The 22,172-nt window shown below is 45.0% G+C and overlaps 2 protein-coding genes across 4 annotated transcripts in view; one reads left to right on the top strand and one right to left on the bottom strand.

The window, feature by feature from the left end:
• PHLPP2 (PH domain and leucine rich repeat protein phosphatase 2) overlaps positions 1–15,604 on the top strand; it is a 30,933-nt gene extending 15,329 nt beyond the window's left edge. For both annotated transcript variants that reach the window (XM_084532946.1, XM_084532947.1), the window contains 12 exons: positions 625–855; positions 1,698–1,900; positions 2,379–2,439; positions 3,164–3,259; positions 4,609–4,764; positions 5,518–5,718; positions 7,240–7,402; positions 7,926–8,056; positions 8,434–8,544; positions 8,994–9,182; positions 9,316–9,547; positions 10,818–15,604. In XM_084532946.1, coding sequence (XP_084389072.1) covers positions 625–855; positions 1,698–1,900; positions 2,379–2,439; positions 3,164–3,259; positions 4,609–4,764; positions 5,518–5,718; positions 7,240–7,402; positions 7,926–8,056; positions 8,434–8,544; positions 8,994–9,182; positions 9,316–9,547; positions 10,818–11,957 — 2,914 coding nt within the window. In that variant the 3' untranslated portion in view covers positions 11,958–15,604. The remainder of the gene's footprint in view (positions 1–624; positions 856–1,697; positions 1,901–2,378; positions 2,440–3,163; positions 3,260–4,608; positions 4,765–5,517; positions 5,719–7,239; positions 7,403–7,925; positions 8,057–8,433; positions 8,545–8,993; positions 9,183–9,315; positions 9,548–10,817) is intronic.
• Positions 14,116–20,591, bottom strand: MARVELD3 (MARVEL domain containing 3). 2 transcript variants are annotated; one of them, XM_084532948.1, is made up of 3 exons: positions 19,289–20,591; positions 18,848–18,948; positions 14,116–18,708 (listed from the first exon to the last, which is right to left on the bottom strand). In XM_084532948.1, exons 1-3 carry the CDS (start codon positions 19,735–19,737, stop codon positions 18,098–18,100), a joined length of 1,161 nt encoding a protein of 386 aa, XP_084389074.1. In that variant the 5' UTR covers positions 19,738–20,591; the 3' UTR covers positions 14,116–18,097. The 2 variants fall into 2 exon arrangements, with proteins under 2 accessions (XP_084389074.1, XP_084389075.1); XM_084532949.1 differs by lacking the exon at positions 19,289–20,591 and adding an exon at positions 19,071–19,230.
• Positions 20,592–22,172: the final 1,581 nt, after the last annotated feature.

Raw genomic sequence — 22,172 nt, 5'->3', positions numbered from 1 at the left:
CCCTGGAAATACTATTTTCTGAATGGCTGCTGGGGAGATTAGAATTTAAAAATCTGTTATCAATGCTTTAGTGTGGTAGGAATTGTGATTAAACTGTGCCATAAGTGCCATAACTGAGTGCCACAATAGTGATATGAGACTTCAGTGATTGGATGTTGTAGACTTTATTGTTTCTGTTACTAAGTGATGGGCTTTGAGAGGTCTGTTGTGTTACTGCTGTCTTTTTAATTTTTACTTTGTCATAGGTTTTTTAAAGATTGTCCAGCATGCTAAATGAGTTCTTAATTTGTAGAAAACCAAATGATTAACTAAATATCCTTTATTTACAACACAAGTAGTGATTTTTATTTTGTTTATAAAAAATTGTCATAACTAGAAGTTTACCTCCAAAATAATTTAGGAACTATTTGGTGTTGTGTATATGCAGTTCCAAGACTATTACTTGAGTGATAATATTACTCCAGTGACTTTACGGATACAGGAATAAAAACTGTATCCATAAATACCATTAAAAATAACCACACTGAGACCTTGCAGTTATGCAGGTGAATTCACTGAAAATGCAAAATGTGACATTCAGTACTCTTTGCTGAACTACTTTCTTTTTTTTTTCCACTGCTGCAGTCTCCAGAGCTTCTGGCTAGATGGGAATTTCCTCACATCCTTACCAGAAGAGCTGGGAAGTCTGCAGCAGCTCAGCTGTCTTGGGCTTTCCTTCAATAACTTCCGTGAGCTACCAGCAATTTTTGAGAAACTAACTTTTTTAGATAAACTAGCACTGGCAGGGAATTTGCTAGAGACCCTGGACCTTGCAGTGCTGAACCGTATGAGTCACATCAAAAGTGTGGACCTGAGGTAAGGGGTAAACTTGCACTTACAAATAGACACACAAACCAGATTACTGCTTTCTCTTTACAGCAGAAGAGCTGCGTAAATTCTGGTACATGTTGCAATAATTTGGGTGTTCTGTTTTTTTCACCTCTTACTGATTCTTTAACTTTTAGGGAGTTCTGTTTCTGAGGGTGTGCAGGATTCACTTAGAGAAACTAGGCTAACTGAGCAATGCCTGAAGCAACTCAGTCATGGAATCACAGAATGCTTTGTGTTGGAAGGGACCTTAAAAGACCTAAAGGGACTTTAGTTCCAACCCCCTTGCCACGGGCAGGGATACAAGAAATGTGACTTAGTACTCTAGTTTCCTTTTTTTCATATGCTGTTACCATGAGCTTAGCTTTGATCTCTCTTAGCCTTTTTTTGTTTTGTCGCATTTTTTCCTCTAGAGGTATATTAGGGGTATACATGTATTCCTGATTCCTGAGGCTGCCAGCTGCAGAGCTCTCAGAGAGGGACAAAGAATTTTCTGTCTATGGCAAGGCGGCCTATTATCTGGTCTCTGTATTAGCTTGCTCTGTCAGTACTAAGTAACTGTCCATTGGCCTGGCTTCAAATTTCTAAACTGTAGTCTTCAGAATCTCTTAAATTCTGGGAAATTTAGTAGAATGGTTTCATCTAGCAGTGCAGACATAGGAACCATTTTTCATCATATTCACTGCCTGAAATCCACCATTGCTCCTCATATATCTCACTGTACTTTGGGGTTAGCCTTCACCAGTTCTCCCCTTTTCTCTCTTCTTACTCACATACAGTGTTCAGTGTCCTATTTTCTGACTTTGTACCTCTTATTTCTGAATGTTTAGGCTGAACAACCTGAAGAGAGCAGTGGATGACACTCCAGAGGGGAATAAATCTGTGACTTACATGGATTTACGAGACAATCGTCTGACAGACCTGGATCTCAGCTCATTGGGCAGCCTGGAGCAGCTGCACTGTGAACGGAATAAGCTAAAAGAGTTGACGCTGAGTGGCTTTTCCCTCCGTGCCCTTTATGCCAACAACAACTGTACGTCTGTTTACCTTCTTCATCAGCCTTCCTCCTTCAAGCCTTGGGAGTAAAAGAAGCAGCCCTTTGCTGTCTCCCACAAAAAGAAACGTGTACAATTATTTTTACAGTAGTGAGACCATACATGATGGGTCTTGTGAGGTCAGCTCATAGGGATCACATTCTGGATGTATGTGCGTTGGCTTTGTAACAGGGAGAGGTTATACTGCTGAGTTGCTGTTCAAGGACTTTGTATTCCAGTAACAACTGCTTGTGAGTCCACAAAGAAGTACTGTTCTCCCTTGTTCTGGTGCCCCGTGTGGCAGATGGAGAATGGAATAGTGAGAAGATGTATGAAGTGTGAACTCTTTCTTAAGAAGGATAGTAGAGACATTGAGTATGTGCAGAGTAAGGCTGAGAGTCTCACTTGCTAGCTAGTCTGTGTGCTTCTTTGATGTTTTCCCCTCTGCAGTCATAATTGTTTGCTTTATTTCTTCAGGTCTTACTTCTGTCAATGTTTATCCAGTTCCTGGTCAACTGACATGTCTAGAACTCGTCCAGTAAGTGACTGTACAGTACAGAATATAAAGCATGTATCTGAACACTTTGTTGTTTTCTGCAGAAATTTTCTGGAGCTTTTAAGCTTTTGAAAGAGTTGAGAGCAATTGAGAAAAGGCACTTCATCTTCACAATAGAACGGGAAAACCCAACACTGAATGTGTCCCAGGCCAGAAGCCCCTCTGAACCGGTTTGACGTGTCTTGGTGATTAGCTGTCCTTCAGCTGTAGGCTGTAATCAGCAAAACAAGCCAAATAGGGATCACTGAACCTGTGGCAGTTTACTGGGCCAAATGGTGGGAAGCTGTTGTGCAAACATTTGGATGCTGGTGATCATCACTGTTGGCTTTATTGCTTACATCCACACAAGAGCAGCATTGTTGGACCCATAAAATAGGATGCCCAGAGGATCTGATGACATTTTGCTTCAGTTTTGGGTTGAAGCGCAATAGCAAGGTAGCGTAAGGTGGCTAGTTCTATGTCAGTGCTTTCAACAAACAAAAGCCTTATCATCAGAGCCTTGCAACAGTATTTTCTACCAGTCATGCACCAGCTCAATTTGCATTATGCAGTTGGCCATGAGATAAATTCCTCATGACTAGCTCAGATATTGTTCGTTTTCTACTTTTTTTTTTTGTTTGGCTGTCACTAGTGCTGTGCAGGGCATACTCAAACAGGGCATATTCCATATGGAGTGCTCGTGTCTAGCTTTTTCTCCTTTTGACAGCAATCAGCTGCAGTGTGTCCCAGACTGGGCCTGTGAAGCGAAGAAACTGGAAGTTTTGGATATGAGCTACAACCTCCTTGTGGAACTCCCATCAAGGTAAGCAAACTACTTCATCAGTGATATGGATGAGGGGATTGGGTGCACCCTCCATAAGTTTTCAGATGACACCAAGTTAGACACAAATGTTGATCTTCAAGGGTAGGAGGGCTCTCCAGAGGGATCTGGATAGGCTGGGCCAATGGACCAAGGCCAACTGTATGAAGTTCTACAAGGCCAAGTGCCACGTCCTGCACTTGGGACACAACAACCTCATGCAATGCTACGGGCTGGGGGAAGAGTGGCTGGAAAGCTGCTTGGTGGAAAGGGACCTGGGGGTGTTGGGTGATATCTGGCTGAATGAGAGCCAGCAGTGTGCTCAACTGGCCAAGAAGGCCAACAGCATCCTGACTTGTGTCAGAAATAGTGTGGCCAGTGGGACTAGGGAAGTGATTGTTGCTCTGTACTCCTCACTGGTGAGGCCACGTCTCAAATACTGTGTTCAGTTTTGGGTCCCTAACTACAAGAAAGACATAGAGGTGCTGGAGTGTGTCCAGAGAAAGGCAATGAGGCTGGTGAGGTGTCCAGAAAAACAAGTCTTATGAGGAACAGCTGAGGGAACTGGGGGTGTTTAGCTTGGAGAAAAGGAGGAGGCTCAGGGGAGACATTATCACACTTTACAATTACATTAAAGGAGGCTATAGCAAGGAGGGGATTGGGCTTTTCTCATAAGCACCAAATGGTAAGATGAGAGAGAAGAGTCTTAAGTTACTCTGGGGGAGGTTAGGTTGGATGTTAGGATAAGTATCTTTCCTGAAACAGTTGTGAGCATTTAATGTTTTTAAGCCGTTCTGTACAGATCCATAAGGATATAGTTCCAAATTAAAACCTCACCCAAATGGGCAGGGTGGTTCTAGGCTATGTTCAGATGTGTTCAGGTGCCCTTTCTGATTTTTTTTTCAATTTTCTTTGCAGTTAGTGAGGATAGAAGCCCTTCTCCAGAATTGTAGTGATTATTGAAGTAAATGTGACAACAGCCTCAGAAATACTACAGGAGTACTTAGCAGCCTCTTAAAGGCCTGAATCTAAGTTGTCACTTATTTCTGCCTACAAGTTTAAATGGGAATTTAAACTCATCCTTTGTGATTTTTCTCTTCTTTTTCATGTACCTGAGAGAATGTTAGGTGTATGCACACAGATAAACTCGTGTCACAAATTACAGATCTGTAGTAGCGTAGAGGGAAATGCAGATATACCTCTGAGCACAAATTGACTGAATTATCTTGCTACATATGTTTTTCTGCTTTGTCATTGTTTGCATTTTACAACTGATTAAATATTCCATTTTCCCATTATGTGGATGTGAAGTGGAGTGAACCAAGCTGTCATAGTAAATTGTGTCTTTATAGGATCCTCAGCAGCTTGAGCCTTCGGAAGTTGATGGTGGGGCACAATAATCTGCAGAGTCTCCCACCTCTTCTAGAACACATTCCACTGGAGGTGCTGGATCTTCAGCACAACCTGTTGACTGAACTCCCTGAGATGCTCTTTGTCAAGGCTCTGAAGTGAGTGACAGTAACATGCATCTTCTGACTGTGTTAACCTTTGAAGCTGTGAAGGCCATTAATGGTATCTGCATGACTGTCCTTGTGAGGTGCTATGGGCTTTGTTGCCATTTGCATAGGAGATAATGAGTGTGCTTTATGAGGAGTTAATTTAGGTGCCATGAGAGAAATCATCAAGCTGATGTGAAGGGATCAGTCCATGTTACTGTTTAGTTACAGGAAAACAGATATTTGCCTAACCTGGCAGTCAACCAGTGTATTAACTTCAGTTTCAGCTGTTTCTAAGATCCTGTTACTGCATGGAGAGCTCTGTCTTTAAAAGTAGTGCATGAATTCAGGTGCAAAGAAGACAAGACACACAGATTTTCAGACGTTATAACAGAAAACACATCAGGTCATGGGAGAACAGCAACAGTGACCCTTACTGTTTGTCTGTTCAGACATGAGTCAACCCTTCTTAAAAGACTCTAAGCAAGAGTTTATGTAGTCTGCTTCCACCAATGTTACCTGCTCTCTCCATCAGCTCTTCAGTACCCACTGTTTACTGTAAAATGCTATGTGCATCTGCAATGTTACGTAGCTAGTAAGTCATTTGTAGACTCATAAATCTTAATGTGAGTAGGGATGTTAGCTGTGTTTTCTGAGTTGCATAGTGTTGTTGCTTTGTCTGCATAGGCAATTACATAGCTGTTTTTCCTGCTGTTAATAGAGTGGTTTAGATGAAGTCTGGTTTTTTGCACTTGCTGTGGTTAGCCTCAGGTACCTGAATGTATCTGCAAACAACCTGGAGTCCTTGCCCTCTGCATGTACAGGGGAGGAGAGTCTGAGCATGCTGCAGCTGCTTTACTTGACCAGTAACAACCTCACAGATGAATGCATCCCTGTCTTGGCGGGACACACAAGTCTACGGATCCTGCATCTGGCAAACAACAACTTACAGGCATTCCCTGCAAGGTAAATACATAAGGCTGGTGGGCAAGATGGGCAGTCAGCATCCTCCAGGTGAGCATTTACTTTGTGCTTCAGTTGCTGTCGAAGCAAGATGTTATCCCTTTGGCTTGATGGCAGAGACCTGCCATCCCCATGTGTGCACATAGGAATAACGTTAAGGGGGAGCTGGCACACAGTACTGCTGGCTGCAGTGGTTCCTACCCTCTTAGTTGTGGTGGATGTGTGTGTGGGGATGGAGGCATTATTTCTTCACAACTTCAGTGTTACTGGCATGCAGCTTGTTGTGCTGCATATTTTCGCTTCTCAGTCTTGCCAAAAGGTCCCTAACCAGACTTGTCTGAACTCTTGCCCGATGGAGGCAAGAGTTAATTCATGCACTAGGCTCACAATTTGGTGTTGAAATAGTGAGAAATCCGTGCTTACTATAGAAAGTTATGAGGCTAGAGACTCCCATGTGTTCCTACAAAATTGTAAGTATACTCAGCCTTTTTAATTTCTTAGAATATAGGGAAGGATCCTTTGAACCTTTTCCAAATTCTGATGTTTTTTCTGGCTATACAGACAGCAGAACTTGGACAATGCTTTATTAAAAATCATAAGCAAAGATAGTTTAGTCTGCCAGCATCTGAGTCCCCTGAGGATTCTGAAGACTATTTCCTGTCTTATTGCAACTTGTAGAAGTTTCTATGTGCATAGCATTACTTAGCTAATTTAAATCACATGCTTTTAAGGTAATCTTAAGTTACCAAATAGCTCATATTACTATATGTTGAAACTGAAATTCCACTATGTTTTTTATCTGCAAATTCTTCTAGGCTTAATTTCATGTGTGCATATATTCCTTTTAATCACTGATTCATTGACTGTCATTGATTCAAATGTGGCTCCCTGCCAAGACCCTAATAGTAGGACTAACACTGAATTCTTATTTAATGATTACTTTTCAGTATCTTCTGCAATTCAGTCTTAGGGTATCAAATGTATCTTTGAAGTGTAGTGTAGGGTTAGTGCTAAACTTGTAGACTTCTCTGTCAGTTTAATTTGTAGTCTCATTTAAAAAAAATAAAAATCTGTTATATTATCACTTTTATTTTTTTACATCAGCACAATTAATGCAATATTGATTGCATCAATGCAAGCTTTGCTATGATTTTCCCTGATACTGGTTAGGCAATGGAACCACTGTCTTGTAAATCTGTTTATTCCTACAAAGTACACTGACACAGCTTAGGTTTTCTCTGACAGTTTTCAAATTAAGACTTTACAGTCTTCTGCTTTAGTGCTGTAGAAGTCAGGGGAAGGGATCTGTCTGGTGTAAATCCAAGCTGGGCATCTGGGGACCCTGAATTTTAAGTACAGTATCTTTGGACTCTTGGCAGATACATGGTTTCGAATCAATGAATTAGAAATGTAGATTTTAAAGGGCAGTGTGTATGGATACTATGTCTGTGGGTTTAAAAAGTGACAAAATATATGGTATTCTTTTGGCCTAAAAGATATGGTATTCTTTTGTTTCCCTTTCAGCAAACTCAGTAAGCTGGAGCATTTGGAAGAGCTGAATCTGAGTGGCAACAAACTGAAAACAATTCCCACAACAGTGGCAAACTGCAAGCTGCTTCATACTCTTATTGCACACTCAAATGAAATCAGTATCTTTCCAGAGATCCTGCATTTGCCCCATATTCAGGTATTCTTATGGAGCAGGTAAGGAGAAGAAGTTTGGGTGGGAGAATGAAGAGTAGCTGCTAGAAGAGGAACTGGAGATCCCAGCATTTTTCTCAATTAGCTTGTGAAGAGGGAACGAGATACACATTCTAGATCTGTTCCCTCTCATAACTGACCGAAGACAGATAGCGAAGATGAAAGAGGTGAACTGTCTCTGTCTTGGTGTATTTCTTGTGTACTGTTTGAGACAGCAGGATGTATTATTTATCTAGGTGAACTTGTATGTATAGGCCTTATCTTTAGTGTGACCCATTCTTTCTGTATTAGAGTCCTGGCTATTGCAGGTTATGAGCATTTGATGATTATAAATCATTCTTCTACTGATAGGTCAGCTCCATTTTCATGACCTGTTTGAGAGATACAACCAGTAGCAGGAATATATATATCATGTTAGGAAGGAGCAGTGGAGTAACTGATCACAAGAGAACAGAATATTTTCTTTGTCGTTGTGTTTGTTTTTTGTTTTTGTTTTTTTGATACTGCAGATTGTGGACTTGAGTTGCAATGAGTTAACTGAAATCCTCATTCCTGAGGCACTGCCAGCTACCTTGCAAGAGTTGGACCTGACTGGAAACACAAACCTGGTTCTAGAACACAAGACACTGGACATCTTCAGGTGAGTCATGGAGATGCTAAGCCACTAGTGACAGGCACAGGGAAGGGTAACCCTTCCCAGGAGAGGAAATGGAATAGTAATGTATGTATCATAGCACTGCATAATGGTATAACGTTCCCTGCTTAGGCAGCTGAAGCTGTGGTAAAGGAAAGGGCTGGGTTCAAACTGTCAGAACGAACAAAGAATTTTTCAAGTGGTATGAGGTTCTCCCACCTGTATCTGGCATAAATAGTCAGACATCTGCAGAAGGTCAAGCACTTCTTGGTGCAGTTCTTTCAACAGGCTGCTCTCTAAAATTCTAGACTGTCCATGGTCCGTTGGCCACAAGCTGTTCAGCGTGGCATCTAGAAGTGATTTTTTTTCTTCTCTCTCCGTAGTCACATTACCACTCTGAAGATTGATGCTAAGCCCTCCCTCACAACTGACTCAGCACTCACTTCCACCTTCTGGAGTCATGGAATAGCTGAGATGGCTGGCCAAAGAAATAAGTAAGTATTGTGGTCTGAACCCTGACACTTTGTCTCCTCGGGGTGCTAAGTGGAGTGCATTGCTGTTATGCTGAACAATTCATCCATCTCTCTCTCCATTTCTTGCTCATTCTTGCTAACTCTAAGCCTCAGTGCTGTCCTTTTCCTTGTTTGTCATGCTTATTCTGGGACCTTTAGGCTTTGTTTCCCACTCTAGCAGAGGTGCTTTGGCTTTCTCTTGCAAACTGTGTCCCTTGTCCTCTCCTCAGCATGTTCAAGGAGGATTTGAGAGTGTCAGTAATAAGCAACAGCTGTACATCTCATGGGGCAGTGGATGTAGTGGATGTAGGGTCAGTGGCTTTGATGCCCTGTGAGAACAGTGCTCGTGACAAGGTGCCTGATGGCCGTGGTTTTGGGGATCATACAATCCTTCGAGGCAGATCAGCTTTGCCCGTATGGTTTTCTAACAGGCTGTGTGTGTCAACGCTGGCAATGGGAAGCTTTGCAGAAGGAGTGGAGGCTGTGTATGGCATGTTTGATGGTGATAAGAATGAGGAGCTGCCACGTCTACTGCAGTGCACCATGGCTGATGTGCTCCTGGAGGAGGTACAGCAGTCGGACACGATGTTCATGTCCAACACCTTCTTGGTCTCCCACAGGTAGGACAGTGAGCAAGCTGGTCCTGGTGGGACCTGCATAGGTGCATCGGTTAATGTGCTAGGTGGGGTGAGGCCACACTCCAGAATGCCTGTCATGGAGTCTGGAGCCTTCCTACACCTTCTCCTCCAACAGGAAGCTGGGCATGGCTGGACAGAAGCTGGGTTCCTCTGCTGTCCTTTGCTATATTCGTCATGATATGTCTGATCCAGCCAGCAACTTTTCTCTGACGGTGGCCAATGTTGGGACATGCCAAGCCATTCTTTGCCGAAGTGGAAAACCTCTGCTCCTCTCCAAAGTCTTCAGCCTTGAGCAATGTTCAGAAGATGCTAAGAGAATCAAAGAGCAAAAAGCCATTATAACAGAGGTTGGTTTAGACTTCAGCTTTCACCTGTCAGTAAAAGCTTGGTTCAGGTACATGCCATTCTGAGCTCTACTGCCTGCACAATGCTGCAGGGGAGAGGGTGGCATGAAGATGCTCAGATGGCTTATCTGTTCCTTCCTGACCTGTTTCTCTTGATAATTAGCTGTTCAGAATGACATGTTCTAAATACCCATCATGGCCTGAGAATTACAGGTACAAAATGCCAAGAATGAGTTGGGGAGAGGTGGAAAGAAAGAAAATAGATGTGGAGCTAAATTGAGATGTGGAGAGAGTGGTATACAGCGCTGTTTATGACTTGGGTGAGTGTGGAGAAAAGACACTGGGGACCAGAGCAGGGCCTGGGAGGTCATGTTGTTTCAAAATTCACAAAATAATCTAGTCCGTCTTGTGTTTCTTGGAAACCATGACTCAAGTATCTCTCTCTGGATTTATTCCATGTTTTATTCAGTGAAGGTATAGGCTAAGTGGCTATTGAGATATGCTGAATGTAGACATCAAGTAGGAACAGGTGAAAATTTTACACAAAAAAGGCAGAAATGTATTTCTATTTGTGTTTTTTATTATTATTTGTATTTTTATTCAAACGTATTAAAACAATTTGGGAAAAATTCTCTAAATGGTAACTTTCAAAAAACTTGGAAAAAACAGGGAAGTTCCAAAGAACTGGAAAATCTGTAGTCAAAAAAACTGAGAAATCAGTGCCAGTCATGTTAGCTTTATGAACAGTGGATCTTAAAAAAAAAAAAAAAAAAAAAAAAAATAATAATAATAATAATAATAATAATAATAATGCTTATGGAGTTGTCTGATGAAAGTATTGTCCCTGCTAATGTGTTACAGTTCTGTGAGATGCTATATTCCTTAGCATACTGACTAACAGTAACTGGAATGAATGTAGCATATTAAATGATTTAAAAACTGTCTGATGTGTGGATTCTGAAAAATGTAAGTGAAATTATTGTCTGAAGAGATTTCCTGCATGTGTTCTCTGATGGTTTTTAATAATCATCATTAGCAGCAACATCTAACAACAGAAATTAAGAACACCGAAATTAATTTAAAAACAGCAGGGAAGTCTTGGCTGTGGTTCCTGGACCTAAATTCCTTTAATCCCTTTCTTCTGTACTGTAACTGACTGTACCTGTATACTAGCATTTCTCAATGCTCTGAACCAGTTTATGGGCAGGGGCAAGACTCTCCAAATGATCTAATAGTGGATCTAATGTTACTGTTTTGTTTCTCTTGTCTGCAGGACAATAAGGTCAATGGTGTGACTTGCTGTACTCGGATGCTAGGGTGCACATACTTGCATCCTTGGATCCTGCCCAAGCCACATGTCAGCTCCATTCCACTGACTGTACAAGATGAGCTGCTACTTCTAGGGAACAAAGCTCTCTGGGAATACCTTTCTTACACAGAGGCTGTCTCAGCTGTGCGCCATCTACATGACCCACTAGCTGCTGCAAAGAAACTCTGCACTTTAGCCCAAAGCTATGGTTGCCAGGACAATGTAGGTGCAATGGTGGTGTGTCTGAACATCAGTGAGGACAGCTGCACATGTGAGATGCATGGCATCACTCTTCCAGGCCCTGGGGGATTTAGTTCCACCACCACCAAACCAGCCACACCTTCATCTAGCAGCGGAATTGCTTCAGAGTTCAGTAGTGAACTGTCTGCTTCTGAGGTTAGCAGTGAGGTGGGCTCTACTGCTTCAGATGAGCACAATGCTGTTGGTCTTGATGGCAGCTTGCTACCACGACAAGAGCGACGTTGTAGTCTACATCCTTTGCCCCCCTTAAGTATCTTTCAGCGCCAACCTTCCAGTGCCACCTTCTCTAGTAATCAGTCTGACAATGGCCTAGATAGTGATGATGAACAGCCTGTGGAAGGTGTGATGACAAATGGCAGTAAAGTGGAGGTTGAGGTGGACATCCACTGCTGTAAAGGAAAGGGCCTGGAGTTTGACCCTCCTGCCTTAGAGTACAGCTCCTCTGCTCCAGGGCCAGAGGATGACTCTGGGCTTGTCCTCCTCATTCAGAGACAGAACAGTGTAAACAGTGGCACTGCACAGGGAGCAATCAAGGAAAAGTGTGAACTGCAGAAATCTCCTTCCACATGCTGTCTCTATGGAAAGAAGCTTTCCAATGGCTCCATAGTGCCCTTGGAAGAGAGCCTTAACCTCATCGAAGTAGCCACAGAGGCACCCAAGAAGAAGACAGGCTATTTTGCTGCTCCATCCCAGATGGAGCCAGAGGATCAATTTGTGGTGCCACCTGATCTGGAGGAGGAAGTGAAGGAACAAATGAAGCAACACCAGGAGAATGGAGCAGATCAGGAGCGGAAAGAGGAATCTGCAGTGGCTCTGCCAGATGAGTTTGACACAGCTTTGTAGCCCCTCAAGTACTGCTCCCCACATTGTTTGTCCCAGGAAGCTTTGTCCTGTAAGGGCTGTCTTGCTCTTCAAAGAGTGCTGGGATCTGCAAAGAGTACAGGCGTCTGCTGCTTCCTTAATGGAATGGAGGGAGAATTGGTAGTGCTAAGGTTTGGGCTGTCCACTTTTTGCTGTAGTCTGTTGTTCTGTGAGTATTCAGATCAGCAGCTGAGCTCTGTGTTGGGGACTGTCCAGAAATTGTGCAAACACTAGTAAGAAGGCAGGTGTTCCAGCACCTGCCTCTTACTCCTTGAACCCTGAGGTTCTGCCAGCTCTGCTGGAAAGGAGCTGGAATATGCTGGGGGGTGGGGGGAGGGGGAGAGGGGCAGGGAGGTAGGGGGGTTAGCTGCTGAGGGGACAGTATGCAGCGTTTGGAGTCCTGTGAATATTTCTGACATAGGTCCTCCTGGCAGCACCTGACTTCATTGTTCCTTGAAAGAATACAGCCAGTTGCAATGAAGCTGACCCAAGAACGGTTTCCTACATGAATTGCAAGCACTTTTACTGATTGCACTTAAGCTGTTCTGTTCCCCTTCAGCCCAGCACTTTACTACTTAGGGCCAGGGGAGAGAGCACTCCAGTATCCCCGTCCACAGCAGGTGGGGGGAACTTTTCCCAGTGGGTATTTGTTAGGGCACTAGAGGACTCAGGGTCCTGGTGTTCTGATGAGCACCAGTACAGGTAGAGTGAGGATTATAATAGGATCAGCCTATGCAGAATGAAAAAACACAAAGCTGGGTGATAAGTGGTTGTCTACTGATGCATTTTACATGGGGCATGGAAAAGATCAGCTCTGGACTTAGTGATTGAGGTAACATGTAGAGCTAGTGCTTCTAGCTGCAGAGCACAGACACAGCTCAGCAACTTGTCCACTTCCATCACAAATGCTTCACAGTAGAGGCTTCCTATATCCAGAGGACACATCATGAAACCATGAACTCCTGCTTGTTTTAGTGAGGTATTCAGTCTAAGAGGAAGCCAAGGTGTAAGCAGTGGCGTGTTGCTCTTAGCCAAGCAAGCAGTTGGGCTGGTCTCCATATGCTGGGGAAGCGTTCAATGTTCTTTCCCACCAACATAAACTGCACTGTCTTTATTATCAGCCACAGCATCTTTGCTTGCAGCTAAAAGTAGGAGTCAGTGCAAATCCAGAACAACCTCTGTTACGTGGTATGTGCCCAATTTGGCCACAAGCAAGGTGAAAGCATCTTTGTTTCTGCTTAGTTTTCAATGGAAAAGGAACAAATTTTCACCTTAAAAACAACTTTGTCAGCAGTGGGGAAGAGATGTTTAAACAGTCCCACTAACAGTGAACTGCCCAGTCTACAGTTGGCAGAGGCATGGTGGTTCCATTAAGATTTTTGGCGCAGGGTGTAAGTTGGCTGCTTATGTCATCATCTCATGTAAGTGCTGTGAAAAGACCGCAGCCCCCATCGTGTGCAGATCTGTCTTCCCTAGCTGGCAGAGAGCTGGACAGCAGCTTCCCCTGTCATGTCAGTGGTGCAATAATCCTGGCTATAATGTGGGTTAGTGCCTTTTCTTCTTTATTGTATTTATGGAAAAAATGTGAAAGTTTCTTCTCAGGAGCTCTGAGGGGCTTGAGTTGTATATTTTTTTTTTTTATCAATTTCAGGCCCTGATTGGAAGGAAATACTGTGCAGACAACTTGTGCGATTTTGACAGTAGAGATCTTTTGACAAAATCTAATAGAGTTTTACTTAGATTTCAGAGCTCCTTGAATTTCTTCTCACTAAGGGAAAAAAATGTGTTTTTACCATGCATGAGAGCAACTTCTTATGGTATACCTTGTGGTAGTTACAATGTAATCATGAAACAACCCCACTTTTTTTCCAAAGTTTAAACTCACCTGAGTTTTGACTCTGTTTAAAATGTCTGCCTCACTTGGAGAGAAACGCTTACTCTTGGAATCGTAGAAACAACGTTTTGAATCCTCCAGGCATAGAAATAACAGACAAACCCAAGTCTCTTTCAGGTTCTCTTCATTTTAAGTATGCAGAAAAGGTTCATCCCAATATATTTGACAGTAACTTTTAATTCCTTCACTGGTGGTAATGTCACCAAATACGTGTGCCCAGGCCAAAAGTGTCTGTTAGCTGAGTAGGCTGCAAAGCAGTCTCTGTTCAGTGTGGGATTGATGCAGAAATACACTCTTCTTTCTGAATAAGACTGTGACAAACCTTGCACTTAAGAGAGCGGTAGATGTTAATGCAAATCAGGACTCTTTCTTGCACTGTTGTAGAAAATCCAGTGTATCCTTGCCAGTCTGAATCCCTAGCACTTAACCCCTTTTGTTTTCCAGCCTCTCTAGAGACTTCTCCTTTGTCATCTTCATATTTATAACATCAACTTACATTTCAGGCTTCTGAGGAGCACTGCTATAGGTGGAACACATACAAAAAAAAAAAAAAAAAAAAAAAAGAAAAAAGAAAATCTAGTGAAGGACTCATAGCTGAGGATAGAAAGTGTTTTCCCAGGTCTCTTCCTTGAACTTCATATTCGGCTCTTGGAGATGGCATCATCTCCACTGAGCCATATCACTAAGAACCTCTCGTTCTTTACAGGCTTTCCGGTAGAGGTTCTCGACTTGGGGTCATCAGGCTCTCTTGTCACTACTGACCAATGCCAGACCTACAGTGTTCCAGGTGGCCATAGCCAAGTTAGGCTGGTGAGTTAGCGTATCTCTTTTCAATAGTTCTGGCCCTAATGAGCATGATGGCCAATCAGAACAGTTGCATTGAAGACACTGACCTGTCTGCCCTGTCCTGTCCAGAAAGGCTTCAGCAAAAGGAACCAATAAAGGTTATATTCAGTGGCACCTGGTCAGAATTTGAGTATTAAGGGCAAGGGATAGCCTCAGAGTTGCTCCCAGTACCTGAATCGGGCCTCGTAGAAGCAGCACCACAGATTGTTGGAATCTGATCAAAATCCTCAGCTGGATGGGTGAGAGTAAAATCCAAGAAGGAGTAATTATTTCCCTGACTCAGGGAAAGGCTGCTTTGAGGCCTGAAATTCTTCTAGTATACAGGATGTTAAAGCCACAGCTAAAGCCCTGGGACTTCAGGAGGTTTCTACATTCCTGAATGGTGATGGCTTTCACCTCACTTGCCAAAGGGCCATTTTACAGGCTATAGGTTCACCTCTTCAGTTTTTGTGCAGCCATTGTCTGCTCTTCCCTTGTAGCCTGAAGACTCAAGTGTATTTTTTCCCCATTTATTCCATTTTAAAATGTTACCATTTTTTTAAACTTTACTCATGACTCAGCACGTTAAAAAATGTTTGCAGCACGCACACTGCCTATAAAATAATCTTTTTCATGCTTTTTGTTTTAATAAGGAAAACATTTTATGTATCTCACTCTGGCATGCAGCTGTAATTATTCCTCTTATTGTACATGGGAGTAGATTGTTCAATGAATGCACCTTCAGCACAGCGGCCTGTGTGTGTATTGCTTTGGAGAGGCAAATAACATTGCTGGAAAACACTATTCTGTTGATTCTTTACTTGGATGTATAGAGCAGTTCAGGAAGGAAGAATATTTTTGCATCAACTTTTCAGCTGATTTAGCAATAAAGATTTTTACTTTTGTCTAATTATATATTTTGATTCTGTTACTGCACTGGAGGGAACATGTGCTAAATGCAACTATGCCCCCATAGTTGTGGCTAGCCACAGTCATGCTGTAGGGTCCCCCTTGCTGAGCTATGTGGTGCTTCCACTCATCAGCCTTCCATACAAAAGTTACTTGCGGAACACTGTGAGGGTGGAATTCATAATACCAAATATTAGGCAGCTCTCTGTAACCTACCAGAGGAATCCTGCCTGTGAACTTGCTGTAAATAGTACTGTACGGCTCTTTAAAAGTAACTGCAGCAAGAAAAACAAAATCAGCAATAGGACCACAGTGGACTGTTCACATAAATCCCTGCATTGAAACAGTCAATGCATCTGGCTACTAAAAGAATGGAGAAATCAAAGAAACCCAGAAGTACCTGGAGTGTTACTGTTTAGAATGTTTTACTTTTGTATCTCTGGTTCCAGCAGTGTTCCATAGTTTCAGAAGCTGTGAAGATTTAGTGCCAGTTAACCTGTGGATACATCCATGACGAAGCACACAATTCCGGTGTAGTGTGGACTCTTAATTTTTGGTTTTCCTATATGGGCAGAGTTGGTCTGTGAGACCAGTGGTGGTTCCAGATTCATATAAATAATGCACATTGTGGGCACTGCTCTGAAATGACATCTCATTCTGAGGCATGATTATCTGAATCTGGTGCTAGTTTTCTTTCCCCTGTTAAATCCATAAAAACACAACCAAACAACGACAGTTTTTTAAGAGTACATTTCATCGTTATGTGCTTACAAATAATACAAGATCAGAATCTTGTCATTTTCCCAGCTTACACATTAGGAATGTTTTGAAAACAATGCATGTCTTAAACCACCTCTCTGAGCTTTTAAAGCTGTTCCCTGATGAGCCCAACTCGGGGAGTCAACTTGTACATAACAGTTTTGCTTTTATAGAAGATCATTCCGTACAAAAGGGTGCCCTCACCAAGAGAGTTTGAAAAGAAGACGTCACAAATTAGGCTGAGTATATTCACTGTTCTGTAAGGTTATTTAAGGATTCTCTGATGGCAATATAAATGCCGTATTCAAACTGCCCTATTAGTGCCAAGAGACCTATATGAAGCAATAATTAGCTGCCACAACCACCAGCCTTATTGCTAGCTTTAAGAGCTCTGTTTAAGAGCTCAGTGGAAAGTCACAGGTCCTTTGTAGAAGTTTCAGCTATGGAAAGCTGTTCACTAGCAGGAGTCATAGAATGGCCTGGGTTGAAAAGGACCTTAAAGATCATCTAGTTTCGACCCCCCTGCTCTGGGCAGGGTTGCCAACCACTAGAGCAGGCTGCCCAGAGCTGCATCCCGTCTGGTGTTGAATGCTTCCAGGGATGAGGCATCCACAACCTCCCTGGGCAGCCTGTGCCAGTGCCTCACAGCCCTCAGTGAAAAACTTTCTCCTAATTTCTAACCTAAATCTCCCCTGTCTTAGCTTAAAACCATTCCCCCTTGTCCTATCACTATCTACAAATGAAAACAGGAGCTTCCCTTCCTGTTTATATGCTCCTTTCAAGTACTGGAAGGCCACAGTAAGGTCTCCCCAGTCTTCTCTTCTCCAAGCTAAACAAGCCCAGTTCCCTCAATCTTGTGTGTCCATGACAGATACCAGCTGTGCTACCTGATACCTGCTGGGAGATTATCAACATCAGCTATCTTATTTTTAGGAAGGTGCTGGGTACTACATTTTCCCGTAAGTGATGTCCTAGTACACAAAGTACTAGATGAGACTGAGCAAGAAACCTAGAGCCTAGTTAAGTAAACCTCTCTTTCAATGATCTACATTTATAAGCAAAGATTTCTCCAGAAGAGTAGCACAGTATGCTCCCTGACTGCATAGCCTTGAAGCATTCAATACCAAATGTGCTAAAGAAAAAAATGGTTTTAGCAGTGGCTAAGAGAAAATACATTGTTGGAGCACATCTGAGATAACCGGACTCGGAGTATCATCAAAGCTGTAATTGAAGGCTCTCTTCCAATTTCAGTGGCTGACCAGTATAAGAGGTGAGAATGGTCATTCAGATGTGCAATTGTGAGAAAACAGATATGCACCTGATGTTTATATTTATCTAACTTGTTCTGATTAATCTATTTGTTCCTGTTTTGTTATTTATGGTGACTTGCCAGCTGCTTGTAGCAAGATCTCATTGGAGAACAAGCCACCTTGAGAGAGGGGGTAGAAGCACTACCTGTAAAGCAGGCAGCTTGCTAGAGTCAACAACAGCCATTCTCTACTAAGAGAGCAGCCAGATGAAGACAATCCACGGGACAATGCGTCCACTAATAATTCAACAATGCAAAGCCAAGTTTGAATAGCTTGGCTTCACTGTATTTGGAACTATACTGTTTCTGTGTGTGTTCTGTTGTAGCATTAAGGATACACTGTTAACAAGCAAGAAAAATGTGCTGTTTCACCTCAGTAAGAAGGCTGGCAAAAATCCTGAGCATTACTAGAGCAGAGGAATAATTCTAAAGCTCATAGACTTGTACTGGCTTCTGTTTCAGTTTGCGAACTGTTCTGTACCCCTTGACAGCCAGGCCAGCACTAAGCAGGTAGGCCATGACAGCTGTGCAGCCTAAGAGGCCAGCAGCAATCTCTGCCCCATGTAGGCTGCACCGAAAGCCCTGATAGCCTTTGCTTTGGTAGAGCTGCTCTCTCTCTTTGCACACCGACGAATTGTAAACCTCCAGCAGATGATGGAAGAAATAGTACAGAGCAGGCACCAAGCCAATGCCTACCGCTGCGTCCAGGGTGCATTCAAGCAGGAGCCATGCTGGAAAATGCCACGGTACCCGTAAGACGCCAAACAAAATGAGAAGGCAGGAGAAGACCGTTAAAGACCCTCCCACGGCCATCGCTGCCCTCGCAATTGGCAGCTTGAGGAGGTGGAAACGCTGGTCAAGCTGCCGGGCCTTCTCCCCGTCCGCTCCGCTGAAGCCGCTGTACGCCCCGCCGTACTGGTAGTAGTGGATGCCCCCCAGGCTGGCGACGCCCGTGTAGCCTCCCGTCGAGCCGTAGGACACGGAGCCGCAGACCAGGAGCAGCGCGGCGAGCAGCGCTCCCACCACCTGGCAGCAGGCTGCAAGGGGAAGGGCACCGCGCTGGGGCCGGGCCGGGGGCGGCCCCGCGCTCGGGAGCAGCCCCCCGCCGGGCCGGGACGGGCCGGCTGCTCCGCCTGGGCCAGAAGCGGCTCCCGCCGCGCCCCCGGCCCCGCTCACCCCTGGCCGTGCACAGGTACCGGCAGCGGCGGCACTCCAGCGGCCCCGGCGCGGCGGCGCGGCTCCCCGGCGGTCCCTGCGGCCCCGCTCCGGGCACGGCGCTGAGGAGAGACAGAGGCGTGAGGGGGGGGGGGAGCCGGCCCCCTCCCACCCCCCCTCCCACCCCTCGCGGCCGCCCCGTCCCGCCCCGTCCCCCGCCGGGCCCCCCGCGGCCGCCCCTCACCGCCCGCCCGCCCCGGTGCCTCCCGCCCGCGGGACGCGAGCGCCGCTCCTCTCCGCCATGGCTCGGCGCGGCCCCGCCGGGGGCCGCGGGCGGAGCGCGGGGCCGGGCCGCAGCCTGGGGGAGGCGCCCGCCGCGCCCGGGGCTCGGCGCGGCTCCCCCGGCCCCGTCCCGCCGAGGCTCCCCGCAGCCCTTGGTGGCGGCGCGGCCCCGAACCCCACCCGCCGCGCGGAAGGCGCCGTCTTGCGCCTCTTGCCAGCCGAGCCCGCAGTTTTCCACGAGTTTCCGCTTTTCCTGCGCTGCGGCCGCTGGTGAAGGCGTCCTGCCCTCGGTTCGTCTGCCACCTCAGGCCTCTGTCCCGCCCCTCTGTCCCCTTTCTAAACAGAAGTCGCAGCCCTTTGCGTTTCTCCTGGTACAGCAGCTGCACCGTGCGCTGCGGTAGTAGCTGCCCTTCTCTGGACGCTTCTTGCTCCCCTACACCCTCGGTGTAATCAGACCTGTACACAGCATTCGAGACTTGAGTACATCGGTGCTTTAAATCATGGAAAAATGACTGTCTGCCTTGCCCTTTGCCTTTCCTGGTGATGTGCAGCAGCAAGACTGTAGCCCAATAATGCGAGAAGCCTGTAAACTGGAGTACTGCAGACTCAGCACTGACCATCCTCTCCATTTCACCCTATTCCATGAAGGACAGGGTATCTGCAAACTTGCCTTAAAAGTTACCTAGTTTGGAGATAAGAGAGAAGCAAAACAAAATAACTTCTTGTTCAACCCCATTTCAGATGGGGGAAAAGAGTTGTAGGATGATGTAAAGTTAGGAAATGAGGAGCTGTTGCAGAGCCTAGAACAAAAGCTCTGGAGACTGCAGATGCTCATCAGTGAGACTGTTGCACGTGCCACATGCCTTTTGGTGTGATCGTGTCTCATCACTCATGTTCATGTATTAGAACTAAGACCTCCTTGCTGCCGTAAACAGGATGAGCTTAAAAGTCATTAGCAACCCTTTCTATAATTTTAGGATTATGGGCAATGCTATTTTTCCTAGTAGAGCTGTTAACTGCTGTGAAAGGGATATGAACAACCAAGTTATGGGTAATAAGAAGGGATGGAATAAGTGTTTCTTATGCAGTGTTGTGCTGGTCATCCAGCAACCTGAGTCAAAATTGTCTTTAGACTTTGTGATGTGCTGGAATTACTTGTTCCAAGAAAGATAGAGCTGGGAAATACTGTTGATCTGGTGGTGCATCAGTGTTTTACTAGAGTGTTTGCTGCCAGCAAGTGAGGTACAAACTTCAGGGCATTGCAAAACTGAGTCAATCTTATTCCATTTATGTTGCTATATTGAGAATTGTTAACAAAATGCTTTGCATCATGCTCAAATTATCACAGCTGGTAAACCAGCTGAGCCTGGTCAGCATCATCTTTTGGATTCCTACTCTCACTGCAATGGGTAGCCACCAACAGAAGAGAGCTACAGGAAACTCAGGGTACCACTATTAATGTTTATCTCTTCTTTGGCCTCCCTCTCTCTCCCTCTCCCTAACCCTGCCCCCTCTTTCCTCCCTCCTCCTCCCCCCCTCCTTTTTTTTTTTTTTTTTTCCAATTCTGTTTCTGGCTGACCCTGATGTCATTGCTGCGCTAAGGGGTGGGAAGGGCCTGGCCTGGCTCGCCACGGATGAAGAGCTCTGACCTGGTTCAGTGCCCTCCCTGGGAACTTGGAGGGTGAAGCAGAAAGGGTGAGTTGTGAGCTGCCTCATATTTCTCCAGCGTGAGGCAGGTGGGACCTGCAGCACAATGGCTGCTGAACACCACAAACAGGTTTATCAACTGTCCCACATAAATAAATAGTCACAGGAACAATGAGCTCAGCACGATGATGACGATGCAGCAGTGCTGCAGAAAAGAACTGGAGGTGTTTGTGAATCACAGACTGAACTCAAGTCCACAATGTCATCCTGTTGCGAAAAAAACTAACATCACTGGGGTGTATAAACAGAAATGTCACATGTAGGACATGTGAAGAAATTCTTCTCCCCCCTCCCTCCCCTCCCCCCTGCTCTTTTCTAGAGCAAAAGAAAGCTCTAGAAAGATAACCTATGAAAAAAGATGGAGCACAGTATTTTCATTTGCACGAACAGGTGTCTATTCACAACTTTCAAGCTTGTTAATAGGGAGGCATCTTAACTTGCAACCTTGTAAAAAAATCTGTCAAGAGAAGGGGAGTGTTTTGGTCTCCCTGTTTGCTGTTCAGGAAGCAATGTTCTCAATGTGACATAAAAGAGATGTGATTTAGGTATGTACACACACACACACACACACAAAAAAAAAAAATGCTTCCCCCCACCCCCTACTCCCCACACACTGCCTCCACCTCTTCCTAAGGAGAAGAGCAGCTGTCACTGGAGCAGATCCATTGGCAGGTGGCAGGCCTCCATCACCGGGGCTCAAATTCAGTCATGAGAGGTGTTGACCTGCCCGTGCTGTAAGAAAGTGAGGTGGCTGGTGCTGCCCACCCCACTCACTGCAAGCTCAAGGTGTCCCCTTGCCCTGCAGGGCCACCATGCCCCTTTCCACCCCGTTCCCATTGGCTGGTCACTGCCCTCTTGGCTTCAAGGCCGTCCAGGGTGCAGTTGCCTCAACAAACCATGCAACAGCACGAGTATCTGAAGTCATAACTCAAACACTTACACAACATTTGCCTGGACGTAAGCAAAAAGGAAGGCTTGGCAAGGTGTTTCTCTTTGCAGTGCCTGCACGCTGGAGCCAATAGCACTTACGCTGTGTGGAGCATTCTTCGCAGCAGCTGTAAGAGGACTTGCAAGTCCTTCATTGTGGCTGCCGGGCCTGTAGTTCATCAGTGCTGCCAATGCTCGATGAACCTGGGGGAAGGTCTGCTTTTCTCAGCATACTTGCAAGTGTCCTGCACATGGATTCAAGGCCAAGGCTGAGCAGTGCACAGTCCCTCATGATTGTTGGACTCTTTCCCTTCCCCAGTGCTACAGTGATCAGTGGCTAGGAAGAGAAATTCAGATTGCGCAGCACAGCCAGCATCAAGCTGTGGCACTGCAGTTGCAGACATTGGTATTACAAGAGGTCCACAAGACC

Source organism: Aythya ferina (assembly GCF_964211825.1).
Source record: "Aythya ferina genome assembly, chromosome: 12".
Classification (NCBI taxonomy): Eukaryota; Metazoa; Chordata; class Aves; order Anseriformes; family Anatidae; genus Aythya; species Aythya ferina.
Note: the sequence above shows the minus strand (reverse complement) of the source record. Positions and strands in the feature narration are given on the sequence as shown.

Coding starts and splice junctions, on each gene's coding strand:
- MARVELD3 (XM_084532948.1), bottom strand. CDS start 19,737: ATGGAGAGGATGGTCAGTGCTGAGTCTGCAGTACTCCAGTTTACAGGC. Junction 18,949..19,288: donor CGGCGCCTTCCGCGCGGCGG/GTGGGGTTCGGG, acceptor GTCTCTCCTCAG/CGCCGTGCCCGGAGCGGGGC. Junction 18,709..18,847: donor GTACCTGTGCACGGCCAGGG/GTGAGCGGGGCC, acceptor TTCCCCTTGCAG/CCTGCTGCCAGGTGGTGGGA.